Source organism: Sminthopsis crassicaudata, chromosome 5 (assembly GCF_048593235.1).
Source record: "Sminthopsis crassicaudata isolate SCR6 chromosome 5, ASM4859323v1, whole genome shotgun sequence".
In the NCBI taxonomy this organism is placed as follows: Eukaryota; Metazoa; Chordata; class Mammalia; order Dasyuromorphia; family Dasyuridae; genus Sminthopsis; species Sminthopsis crassicaudata.
In genome coordinates, this window is record NC_133621.1 from 115,330,665 (window position 1) to 115,344,797 (window position 14,133).

Here is a 14,133-nt window from a genome sequence, read left to right on the forward strand (position 1 = left end):
TCTCGCATTACATCATCAGGATAGAAAAATACTTTTCCACTCACTGCAGTGAAGGTTCTTTTAAGGGGAAGATGGAAAAGTGCCTGTAGCTTTACTGAAAGTGGGATTAAGTATAATGAGTTAAGTACATCAGTATCCACTATCCCTTTATTTGCTCAGACCAGACTCCCATGTGACTTCCTTTTACTTTCAGCTCCACTAGTTAGAGCTTTATTTCAGGATTACTGCACTCAGCAGTGTGGACCTGATGGGGGCCTCTGAAAATATTCAGTGGCTTTGTAAGGGATCCTCCCATCCATAAATCTTATCTTCACTACAGCTGCACCCGGCAACTGCAGTGATTTGTCATAGCTCAGAGGCCAATACAAGTATTGCTTTAAATACTAACAACTTTATACAGGTAACATCTTCACATCATCTTCAGTGTGTACTTGTTCTTGAATTTAAATCCAGCAATGAGAGCCAGTGTTCTTTATTTCATCCTGACACAAGATTAAGAAACAACCTTTACTGATCCTCCAATTCAGGGCCTTTTTTCCCCCCTCAAGATTCCCAAATGATAATCTGAGTGTCAGAGAATATTTGCCATTTCCTAGCTACACTGAATGAAATTGTTGAGATTTAGAAAGGGACACCCAAAGGTTGGGGGTCCTGGACTGGTATTGCAAGGTATTTCAAAAAAATTTCCAGGTTTAGTGGGAAGATTTCAGAAAGGCCTGGAGAGATTTACATGAATTGATGCTAAGTTAAATGAGCAGGACCAGGAGATCATTGTATACTTCAACAACAATACTATATGATGACCAATTCTGATGGACCAAATCAGTTCCAATAGAGCAGTAATGAACTGAACCAGCTACACCCAGTGAAAGAACTCTGGGAGATGACTATGAACCACTACATAGAATTCTTAATCCCCTATTTTTGTCCGCTGCATTTGGATTGATCTTCACAGGTTAATTGTACACTATTTCAAAGTCCGATTCTTTTTGTGCAGCAAAATAACTGTATGGACATGTATACATATATTGTATTTAACTTATACTTTAACATATTTAACATGTATTAGTTAACCTAACATCTGGGGGAGGGAGTGAGGGGAAGGAGGGGAAAAATTGGAACAAAAGGTTTTGTAATTGTCAATGCTGAAAAATTACCCATGCATATATCTGGTAAATAAAAAGGTATAATAATTTAAGGGGAAAAAAAAAAAAAAAGAATTTTAGTTACCTAAACCCATCTCCAAATCAAAGGACAAATTTATTGTAATTGTAATGCCAAATGAAGCAGCCTAAATTCCAAAAGAATTTATCAAAAAACCAAGAACAAGATAGACAGACATATAGGACAGTTAGACCAGAGCTTCACAGTTAGTTACTTATTTGCTAAATTTATGGCTTTCAGGTAGGTTTGAGAGTCAGAACAATAGCATTCTAAGGTCAAAGGTTCTTAGGATCACTAATATATCTTCCCTAAAGTCTCAGGGAAGAAATACTATTATATTCCTAGACCAGAAGACTTTTACAATCATTGATAGATTGTTAGAATAGCACTCTAAGATTGGGGCCTCAGGATCACTGCCTCTAAAGTCAGAAGACTCTAGAATCATTGACAGATTATTAGAACAGAAGCATTCTGAGATGGGGGAGGGAGGAGAGACACATTAAAATTATTGCTATATTTCCCCTAGAAGCTATACCCTATCAAAATGACTGAATGAAAAAGCCAGATTTCTTTCATTTTCTAAGAATTAAAATTCTTGCACCAACTGGTAGGAATTAATTAAAAATTCCTATAGAGTTGTACTTTGTAAGTTGACAGGCTACCCCAGGGTCCAACTTCTTCTCAACAAAACTGATATAACATTAACCATCTTCTGCTTCTTGGCAATTCACCCTTTTTGTGCAAAGTTTCAAGACTCATTTTATTAAGGTTTATTTCTTTTTTCATTTAAAATGCATACTTACTTCCACCATAGTCTATCAAATTTCCTTTAATGTGTTTACTTACCCTGAGGTGCCCCTCCAAAAAATAAATAAAATAAACATTTAAAGGTACTGCATCCTTTTCATTCAAATTATATCAAAACATACAAAAAATTGTCACAAATCTTGGTAGAAAATACAAGCTGACTGACATTGTCTCAGAGGTATCATTACAAATATGCCAATATGATTCTCCAGATAAATAATTGGACTTTCATACAGAGATGATGATGATAATGAAGTCAAAGTGATGGATGGGGGTTGAGGTCCCTTTAAGATTCCTTTCTAATTGCCCAATGCATGCCTGACCTTGATTCACAAATCCTGGTCAAAGGCACCCTTTGAATATCCGGACCCAGCCCCCACTATCAGCTCAGCTTCCCCTAGCCCTCACCTGATCTGAGCTAACTGAAAAGCCCACGTAGAACTTAGGGGTACTGCCCATCATCTTCTAGATATAAAAAGGGCCAAGCCGGAGCCCTCTTTGAAGGAGCCCTCCCGGCCATGTAAGGGTTCCTGCCTGCCCAGCAGCCACCTCAGGCCCTGGCGTCTTTCTAACTGAGCTTTACTTCCAAGTTTCTACAATAAACCTTTTATTTATCAATCTAGGTTTTCGGGCCTGTAAATTCATTTACAGAGGACATTGCGCCTCATGGGATTATCTATGTGCCAAGAAACGGGGTTTCCCCCTTTCCTTTCCCTCATTAAAAGTTTTCTCTATATGTTGAAGCTCAAAATATCCAAATAAGAATAAGATAAGAACAAGATATATATTTTCTTTGGACCATGGCATGATTTAATTACTGTCAAAGGAACATGTTTTTTTTTTTTTTTTTAAATCAAAAGCAACTCCTAGAAAGAAATATTATCCAAAGGAAGATATGTACAGTTATCACTAGATTACCCTTTAAATCATACTAGACAAAATAAACGTGGGTTAGCAGGTTAATTTTCAGGTTGCTTACAGGTTAACAAGCTTGTTGACCTCTGCCATACATAGCAGAAGAATCATAAACATATAATTCAAGATTATTCCCATTTTGGATTGCTCTTTCTTTAGGGTTTAAAAAGTTAAATTCATTTTCCTATCTTCCCTTTCAAAGAAGTTAGCAAGAAAAAAATGCATCCCCAAACTTCATTAATATTATGAAGTATAAGAGGCTGCTACCCAAGCAGCAGTCTCTCACAAAGCCATACATTAATACTGTTACTATGCTTTCTCAAAGGCTAAGAGAAAGCCTTTATATTACATTCACTTGGTTACTGAAGTTACTGAATGGGGAAAAAGGAAGTCTTTGAGGGACTGGCACAGAAATAAGAGGCAGTGTATTTTAAAACAATACAAGATTTGAATAACAAATAAAGGATTCATGTCTATAGGAGCAAATACATAAAAGATGGGAAAACATGCTTGGTATCCTAAAGTTTTTAAAGATCAAAAGCTACTTGAAAACTAGGAATGTGTGTTTACATAGAATTCTGCTTCTTTCTCTAGCACTGCACTATGCACATTAGGATATTTCTTAGTTAAGTATGCTGCAGAGAATCCCAAGTGGACATTCTGACAATAGGAAAAGACCATAATGCTGAGAAAAGCCTTGCAATACTTATAAAGACAATAGTTTATAAAATATAAAATTGGAGAAAGTGTTAATAGTGTTACTTGTTCCACTTCTCTAGATAAAAGGTACAGATAGGATCCCATAGGAATGAAATCTTGCTCTAATACTGTGCATTCAACAATATAATATATAACCAATTTAACAGTACTATGGTAGAGTAACGTTCCTGATTAGTATTTCAAAGATGAAACTGAGGTAGAAAATGCAAATACAGAAGTCTTCTCTCCTTCCCTTCTTCTCCCATCCCTTTTACTTCTTCCTCACCCTTCTTTCCCCTCCCCTCCCTCCTCCTCCTCCTTCCTTCTCTCTCTCATCTATTTAGTAAAATCTCATTACCCATGATTTTGGTAGCATTTCATTATGGCCATTCAGCAAACAGTCATATTCATATAGAAAAGAAAGGGTTTCTTTGTTGTTTTGCTGAGGCAATTGGGTCCATGATAACACAGAGAGTGTTAAGTGTGTGGGATCATATTTGAACTCAGATCCTCCTAACATCAGAGCTAGTGCTCTATCCACTAAGCCACCTAGCAGCCTTGGAAATGAAAGTTTAACTATAGCACAACCAGCTAAAGAAACAACATACAGGCACTGAAGAGTAATTGGTGAACAGAATTGACAATGACAATAAATGCACTTACTAAAATTTAGGCAATTCATAACACAGAGGGAACTTCTGGGGTTAAAATCTATCCTATTATTCATCCCCTGTGTATTGCTTGTTCTTTAAAACCTGAGATACTTCTTTTTTACACTATCTACAATTAGCCAGGCTAAAGAACAATGAATGGATACCCTAATGCCATTCAGGTCTTGGGTCACATGATAAGTAAACATGAAAAAAACAAAATACCAACTGGGATGATGGTCACTAATTTTTTTTTTAAATACACCTTTCCTGAAAGAAAACCTTTCTTGAACACTCCAAAACCCTAAGATAAATGAACTATATAAAGAGATAGTGATGAGGGGGGTAACCCCTTTGAGATTGATTTCCAACTTCCTTTGGGACTGACCTTTGATTTACAAGATCTGTATCTGAGCCAGTTTGGGCTTGTACCCAGCCCCCCCCACCGGATCTGAGCTGGCTTGGGTTTTCAGCCCCCATTCTAATGATCTGCTCAGATAACCCAACCCCCAACTATTTGCTCAGGTTTCCCCAAAACAGTTTCTTCCTTATCTGAAAAGCTCACCAAGAATTTGGCCACTGCCCTAGGCTTCTTGAAGCAGATAAAACAGCTGAGGTGGAATCATCCTTTGTCAAGAGAGTTGAAAGATGCCAGCCAAGATGCTTTGCATCACAGACTCTCTGTGCCCACCGCACTTTCGGTGTGTATCTTCCTCTATCTAATGCCTTTTATTAACCAGACTTTAACCTTGCTTCCAAACCTTGCAAGAAACCTTGTTTTTATCAATCTAGGTTTTTGGGCCTGTAAATTCATTTACAGGGGACTCTGGGTGCCACTAGATATGATTTAACTTTGTATCCTTGCGCTGAATCCTAAGGGGTCGCAGGGGAGCTCCATGTGACTCCCTGTACCCCAATCCTGCCACTAGACCTCAATTACTCCTAATCTTAATCCTATATACCTCATCATTAGGTATTTACCTCATCATTTGGTTCCCTGTTACCTCATCAATAGGAAGGACCTGGTAAAACTACTAAGTTTGGCACCAGAAATATATTTTTAAGACATAGTCGATGTAAGACCAGACATTGTTTTGTTTTGTTTAGAAAAAGCATATTTTTGGCAAGGATTTTGCTTCAATTTTTCTTTTTCCAATGGCTAGAAGGAAGGAATAGCAATAGAGCTTCCTTTTCTCAAGAGAAAATAAAGAAAACAGACAAAAAAGGAGGATAATTGAATGTATAAAAGGAAAGAGACTGCGAAACACAGAGCACTACAGCTAGGATGCTTTGAATCATTTAGGATTTGTTAAGTTCATTATAAAATAAATGAAGTAAAATATGGGCATTTAAACAAAATTAAATGTTTTTATGAAATTAGAATTAAAACAATGAGTTGCATAGGCAACTCAAGAAAACTCAGTTTTCACTGAAGATTTCTGAGACAAACGAAAGGATGATGAATTAATGACTAAATCTAATTAAAAAGAAAATTAAATCAGAAAAGAGTTATTTAGGTGTCTTATATACAATACAAAGAAATTGACAGGAAATAACATCTTGGCATCTGGATGTTAAAAAACAAGGACTAAAAGGCTAAGTTAATTCTTCATCCAGGAACAAGACAGGAGGAAAGATTCAGGCTTTGTCTTTGTATTTTTTTTCCCCTTTAGACTGATTTGATTAACAAATAACAATTCTAGCTATCTCCACAATGAAGTTAATTAAGAAAAAAAAATTAATTGATTATAACATTTCATGGATTCCCTAAAGGGCAAGGGATGAAAAAGTGTTCCTTCCAAAAGGATGACAAACTGAATTGTTTCAGAGAATCTATACACCAAAATGAAGACAAAAAAAGAGAAGTAACATTGCAAAGTCATGCAATCTTAAGACACAAAAACACCAAGACTGTGAGCATATGAGACAAATGAAAATATTACTATTTTACATTTTTACCTAGATGGCAGGTCCTCTTTAAAATACTCATCTCATGGATTTCTTTGGATTTTGATCTTGGGGATCTCAAGAGAACATGGCTTATTGATTAAAGGGGAATCAACAAGTACAAAAACTATAAAACAGAATCTATGATTGTTGTGTCCTACTTTCTAGAGCACCCAAGTTGGGGTGACAAAACATACTATGCTTTCTAGAGCCCCCATAAAATATACCTTACTAGTAGAAAAATGATGAGGTGAGACTCCTGAGGATGGTGGAACCCTCATGTAACAAAAACAATGGGCACACATAAAAAACTTGCTACTGCATGTAGTTTGCCAGCTGGTTCACTTTGCCTCAATCTCCACACAAGTTGTCACCACCCCGTGACTTCTCAGGAAGGCCAAGAGTCCTTAGGGGAGATGGGGAGCCAAACTAGACATTGGCAGCAGATTCCCTCTGGGCTAAAAATCTTATACTTCACCCAGAGTTTCCCCACTGACTATGACTCTCTACATCTGATAATATATATGATTATGTATTTTTAAAATTTACCAGTGTGATATAATAGGCAAGGCATCCATAAATCCAGGGAGTGAGGTAGGTGTGTCTTAGTAGAGTGCCAAGACTTAAGTCAGAAACTCTTCTCTCTCTCTGAATTCAAATTACCTGAGGCCAGCCTGAGGTAATCACTAGCTATATCACCCTGGGCAAGTCAATTAACCTAGTTTACTTCAGCTAAACTTTCTCATCTATAAAACAAACTGGAGAAGGAAATGGCACACCTATCATTCCCAAGAAAACTCCAAATGGGTTCATGAAGAGTATATCATGACTGAAAAGTGGCTTGGGAAAAAACAAAAACAAAAAACACCTCTGGAGAGAGAAGGGTGAAATTGTCTGTCTTTCTCTCACTATAATCTCCTTTTCATCATGAGGACTTTACTCCTAAAACTTTCTCCAGTTTTCTTCGTGTTGGCCAGGAGATAACTTCTCAGTCAGACTTGGGAACTCAGGTAATGAGGACATTCAGGATTGTTGGGTGTACTGTCAACACCCCCAAGGCAGCCCATGGATGTGACCTAATTTATTTTTTGCAAAGGTCCCATTCCCAAAAGTCACCATCTCCACCCTGGACACCACCCTATTTGTACTAGCTAACCCCCAGGGGAACTACTCAGACCTGACTATCCCCTGTTTTCTTGCTGGAAAAGATCTCATATTTACACATTATCACACCCAAAGACAGTAATTGTCACCATGGACCAACAATGGCCACGTTTACATCCTTGATGTGGGGATGACTTGTACCACCCATATAGTTGGTACAAGTGAGCGTGACTCCTCTCAAACCTGCTGCAATTTCACCTTGGCAATCTGTACCAGCTTCAGGGTGGTTTAAGAGCGAAATTTACCTATGATTATGGACCACCCTGCAAAATAACTGTAGAGTATCCATTCTGAGATTATCCAGGCAAACTCACTCACAATGCTTCTACAGCATTCTTCTATGAAACTTCTTCATAACCTCCTAAAAAGTAACATTCCAATTGATAGAAGCTATGCGACTACAATTTTCCTTGGGGACAAGCAATCAGGAGACTGCTATAGAACTTGATCTCAGGTACCACTTGTGCGCCTAAGGGATATGCTTTTCTCTGTAAAGTAAGTTCTCCATTCCACTTCAATGTTTCTAAGGGACCTGTTAAGAGGAATGGCTCTGACTGGAACCCTCCTCATCCCGTATTCTCTCTACCGAATGCTTAACCCCTATGGATTTTCCACTCTAGGCTACTTAAATGCTCCTTTCACTACATATAATGCCAGCTCTTCAGGCATACCCCTGACTCCTTAAAGGAGGCGGGAGTTTTGGGAAAATGTTCTTTGGTTCTTAAAGTCACAGCAATGCTAGTCCCCTGGGGGTGATACATGAAAACATCCTTTCCAACTTGACTGCCACAGTCAACTAAATGGCCAACAAAACTGCACACTGTCTCCAGGAGATCCCAGAATTTTTGAACTCTTGCTAACATAGTTTTAGATAACCAAATGGTCTTGGATTATCTCCTTGCCTCAAGGTGAGGTGTCTGTACCCTGGTCAATACCTCTGGTTGTATGTACATTAACAACTCAGGGAAAGTTGAACTTCATACTGAGAGAATCTTACAGAAAACTGGCTGGATGCAAGACATTCATGGAAAACTCCTCACACACCTCCAGTCTTTCTCTGGGAGGAGTTCCTAGTTATGGTCTCTACTAAACCCTATACTAACTCCACTTCTAATTATTATTTTCTTACTCATATTCGGCCCCTGCATTTTTAATCTGCTCGTGAGATTTGTTTCCTCTAGGCTTCAAGCTATGAATTTTCAACTGCTCTTACAGCCAGAAGATCCTGAGACTGGGACACTCAACATCCCTTAGCCTGAGGCATAGTAATAGTCCTCCATTGAGTGACTCAAACTGCTCCCCAGCCCTCAGGCCAAGATTTGTCCCAAATAATCAAATGTTTGTTAACCCACCTTTGCTAAATTCCTAATCAGGAGTTTTACCCAGTAAGAAAGCTTTCTTCTTAGTGAAAATAAATTCCCTTTTTTTACTTCAGCTTAGCTTCTTTCTCAAGGGATCTGCTGCATCAACCAGAGGGGATCTCTTACCCTCAATTCTCAAACCTCATCAAATACACAAATCTTATCAGCATTTCAAAAATGCAGTTTGGATTCTCCTTTAATACTGAGGCATGTTTAGTCTTTTAAACTTTTTAAGATTAATCAAGCAGTGTGTAGGATTTCAGATATTTTTCATTATGTGAAAATCTACCATTGCCCAGTTTTCACACAACCCTTAACTCTGAATTTAAGTTAGACATGATTTCATTATAGTTCTAAACGAATTGGTTTTTATTAAGTAGTTTAGTTGGAGTAGTCTGTCATTTCCCACTCCAATGAACTAAACAGTGTTAAGTGACTTGCTCAGGGTCACATAGTTAGTAAGTATAAGGTTTTATATGAACTCAGATCTTCCTAACTCCAGACCCCATCCCACTCTATCCACTAAACTCACCTGGCTGTCTCATCTAACGAAATTAGGTTTGAATAAATTCAGCCATCAAGTTAACAGGTTGCTCACCTAATTGATACTTTCAGAGAAAAAAGACCAAAAGACACTGAATTTGACCTCAAGGCCCTTCTGAAAGAGGGCAGCATATAGTTTATCACAAGATGCAATCTATTTCTGGGGAGAGGAAAAAAATAGTAAACCTGAGTACTCCATGTGAGGCTTGAAATGTGAATGAACAGCATAAAAGGTTTAGACCACAGATAGCTATTCACATGGGCTTTTGTCATCACAGTCACTAGGATACCAATGGGGAAGTTAGACCTTCAGCAAAGATTACATGATGCATAGAGTTTAAAAAGAAAAAAAAAAGTCCTTTCAGATAAGTATGGTAAGTACTAAAGAGATGAAAGTGCTTTCAATATGTGGAATCCAAATAAACATATGCCAGCAAACATAAAGTAGATAATCCTTTCCAGATGTGTCCCAGACTGAAACAAAACTAGGCTTTTACGAAGTGCAGTTAAAGAGTAACACAATTCTTGACTGGGATGCTTTGGATGTCTGTTATCTAGAATGAAGAAAAACAAGGCAGCTTTAAAGAATACCTAGTGATAGGACATGAATACCAAGATTTTTGCCTGAACGTGCCTCACTATGATTTTAATAACACAATTCTACTATCTGATGAGGCAACTTACTCTTTTTCTCTCTTCAATAAAAGTGCTCAGGGGAAAAAAAGTACCATTTTGGTAACAAATAGCATTTAAAAGAGTTGAATAAAAAAGGAAACAATTATCTTCTAGTATGTTTTATATGGGGTGATCATTGCTACTGGGGACTGATTTGATTATCTTAACATTTATTGTAGAAGCCTAGGCCAGCAAGGTAAATCTTTTCATTTCCACCCAACTCTATAAAAATCCCTTTTTCATTAAACATCCTCTAACTAACCAAATACCTTAAAAATAGACACTGATGTGTCTAACACTAAGATAAAAAACCTTTGCATAATCATTATCCATTTCTGCATTGAAAAACCACAGTCTACATTGCTCTTCATTTCCAATTTAAAATATGCAACCAAAGAATAAAGAATCAATATTTCCTCCATAGTACCAAGGGCATGGAGTAGACATAATAAATGGCACTATTAATAGTAGTGATATTTTCCACACAGTAGCAAGAACATAGTCAGGTCCCCACCCATATATCTGAAATAATAACAATGAAAATATGTGATTAGTCAGTAAGCAAATTTAACATAACTTGCAAATGTATCCCTCTTTTACTTTTTAAAAAAGTTTTCAACTACTTCCTTCTCTCTATTCCTATGGGATAACTAATTTAAAGCTAGTAAGGTCACTCACATTCCTCCTATGGTAACAGTAGCACAGGTACGCTCTGAAAAAGCTGGCACAGTCTCAGTGGCTGCACTGGCTGGTCTGATATAATCCACAGTTACATTGACCTACAAAGAAAGGAGAAAAAAAAAAAAATCAGTTGAATAAACCTAACAAAATGACCCTGGGACATCCATTTATCCCAAGATTAAAGGAAATATGTTAATTCCAATTGATCATAACCTTGTAGATCTGAACAAATAAATCTCAGACTTTAGTCAACCATATCATCTTACAAATGAATAAACTAAAGGCCAAGAGGAATGACTTGTCTAAAATCAAACAATGGGAGATCTAGGAGTATAACAATACTTTCTACTGCACTATTCTAACTTTAAAAACTATAAACATTATGACCAGAGACATAATCTGAAAGTCACAAGATAAATTTGTACCAAAGCAAAGGCAAACAGAACATTTAAAGTTTGAAACATGATTTTATATATACATATATTTTATATAAGTAAAATTAGAAAACCTAAAGGCCAATGCTAATGAAAAAGATTATATAGGGCACTAGAAAACAAATGGGTAAAAAAAATCCCCCCTCCCCCGCTGGGGTTAAGTGACTTGCCCGGGTCACACAGCTAGGAAGTGTTAAGTGTCTGAGACCAGATTTGAACTCGGGTCCTCCTGAATTCAAGGCTGGTGCTCTATCCACTGTGCCACCTAGTTGCCCCAAATGGGTAAAATTTTTAAGGTAATGTTGGAATGATGGAAATGATCTTGAGAAAAAAAGGTATGTATTAAGGTAGTAAGGTGTAAAGGGCTAAAACTTTGAATAGATGCACTTGAATCAGACAACTAAGCACTTAAGACAATGACTCTATTAGCATTGTAATTGCTCTTCTCAGTTAACTCAGACTCAATATTTGAGGTTAAGAAAATTGTAGGTAAGGATTAGAGGGTGGGATGAGAGAGGTGAGAGATCTTCACTTTGCCAGCAGGACAAGGAGAAGAGAAGTTGGTGGTGAGCCTCTAGACATTTGAATGTCTCCTTCACTTCTCCCCATAAAGACCAAGGACTTTTACTTATCCTGACTCTAGCTGTTCCTGAGGCCTCCAGGGAGTTAGTCCAGACTTTACATTAAGGCAAGGTGTTTAGTTTAAACAATGAAAACAAAATCTAAAGAATTTTTAGTCTAAACTTAGTGATCCACAAACCTAGAAAATGTGGCAGTTAGACCAGTGGGTGTGAACAAAAGTCATCAACTCTCCCAACTTTGAAATTCTGTGATGTGTTTATCTATTCATAAACATATATATATATATATATATATATATATATATATATATACATATATACACATATATATATATGTATATATATATAATGTATATATATATATATGTATATATACATATATATACACACACATATATATATGTGTGTGTGCATACAAAAATGTGAGATTTCAAGGAAATAGACATTTCTACTGACATGTAAATATTTCTCTCTCTCTCTCTATATATATATATACATACATACTTTCTTGTTAAATAATTCATCACTTCAAGACAACATATATATATATATATATATATATATATATATATATATATATATATATATATATATATATATATATAAAATTCTGTGTAATAACCTCCAAAATATGTGATTTTATGTGGGAATATAAATAAATAAGTGCTAAATAAGTAAAATTTCATATGAATGTGTATTTTCTAACAGCTTTTTCTATCTTCATTTGACACCAATACAGAGATATGTTCTTCTAATTAACTTCTGTGTGTGTGTGTGTGTGAGAGAGAAAATTTTCACATAATCAGAACGATTCTTCTTCTCTCAACAGTATTTTGTTCATACCTCATTCCTATACAAATACAACCTACAATATAGTAGGTTACTGAATGAGAATACTGAATTCCAAATTCTCATTTTATTGAAATTGTTAGGATATCTTGTCAACACGGTAATATAGGCAGATAAATATCTATCGCCCTGTCTCTTCAGAAAGGAGAGCCATTTGTTCCAGAAGGTTTTTTTGTGGTTAACTTCTTTCAGTCGTACCTGACATTTTGTGAACTCATTTGTGGCTTTCTTGGCAAAGATACTGGAGTAGTTTGCCATTTCCTTCTTTAGTTCATTTTACGAATGAGGAAAGTGAGGCAAATACAGTTAAGTCATTTGCTCAGAGACACACCACTAGTAATTGTCATAAGCCAGTTTTGAACTTAGAGAAAGGAGTCTTCATGACCTCAGGAGTCTTCATGTTCCTCACCCTATCCACTAAGCTGCCTAGCTGCCAAAAGATTTACAGACACCATTTATTCCCCTCCTGAATTCCACTTCACAGACCAATTATTCTTTACCTAATCCCCAAGGGATTGCCCAGAGGGAGGAAAGAACTCATTTCATTTTGGTTCTTTTGTTTAACTCTTAACAAGATCTTGATGTTCCACCAACTATCAATGCATATCATATCAATGCCCTGTGTTTGAGAGTTGTATTCATACAAATAAATGTATCTATTCTTTCTAATCCCTTTGTATTTTTCATATCAGTCATTTATAACACCCTTTGGTATTACAGCTTTGGACAGCTGCTATAAGTATCTTATGGCAATGGCCTGGCACAATCCATTGCAATTTGGAAGAAGGTTCATTAGCATATGTACCCCTGTTCATGCTGACAATGAACTAATAATTTCTACTTTTTGGAATTAGCGGCTAATTCCATCTATTGGTATGCCACCTAATCTGCTTTATTTGGGTTTTTTGGTATAAGAATGGAATGGAAAGCTTATATCAAAATTCCCTGTTAAAATCCAAGTAAATTGTATGTACTGCATTCTCATGATCTACCAATTTAATAACTGTTATAAAGAGGTAATAGGTTTTCTCTATCATGAGTTGTTCCTGTTGAAATCCTATGATCACCATTTCCTTTTTGTATGTTCAATGTCTCTTTAAGAAATATATTCTAGACAGAATTTAGATAGAAATCTAAGTCAAGATTCCTAGTTATAATTTGCAGGCTTTTCCTTTTGCCTTTTTGCTTATCTATGGAACTCCTGAATAGGATTCACTTACTGTGATAACATTAATATACATGTTTATCCAGAGAGATAAGATTTTGTGACTCAAAGAGGGCCTTATATGTGTGTAGTAGGATACTACAAGGCCAGCCTGCTCTCTTCAGCCTCTTCAAACAATTGTAATGAAAAAAGATCCTAAGCCAAGGTAAAAGATAGTAATACACAGTGCGGCACCAATGGAAACACTAAAAAGTTCATATTGGAGTGTAAGCAGCAAAGATAATACCTGAGGCAGTAGAAATCCTCTCCACCAGTATAACAGCATAGAGAATTTGGGTGTGCTTTATGGATCATACTTAATGTGGGCATATGTTGTCAGCACTATATACTTGATAGGCAAAAATTGAATTGTTTCTGGATATGGTGTATGTTGTCCTACAGAAACAACTTGATATGTACATATCTCAGAGACAAAAATGGAATCTACCTCTTAGAAGA

The 14,133-nt window shown here is 36.5% G+C and overlaps 1 protein-coding gene across 1 annotated transcript in view; it reads right to left on the reverse strand.

Moving 5' to 3' along the window:
- SND1 (staphylococcal nuclease and tudor domain containing 1) overlaps window positions 1–14,133 on the reverse strand; it is a 462,540-nt gene that overhangs the window by 276,916 nt on the left and 171,491 nt on the right. Inside the window, exon 12 of the mRNA XM_074268024.1 lies at window positions 10,604–10,704. Coding sequence (XP_074124125.1) covers window positions 10,604–10,704 — 101 coding nt within the window. The remainder of the gene's footprint in view (window positions 1–10,603; window positions 10,705–14,133) is intronic.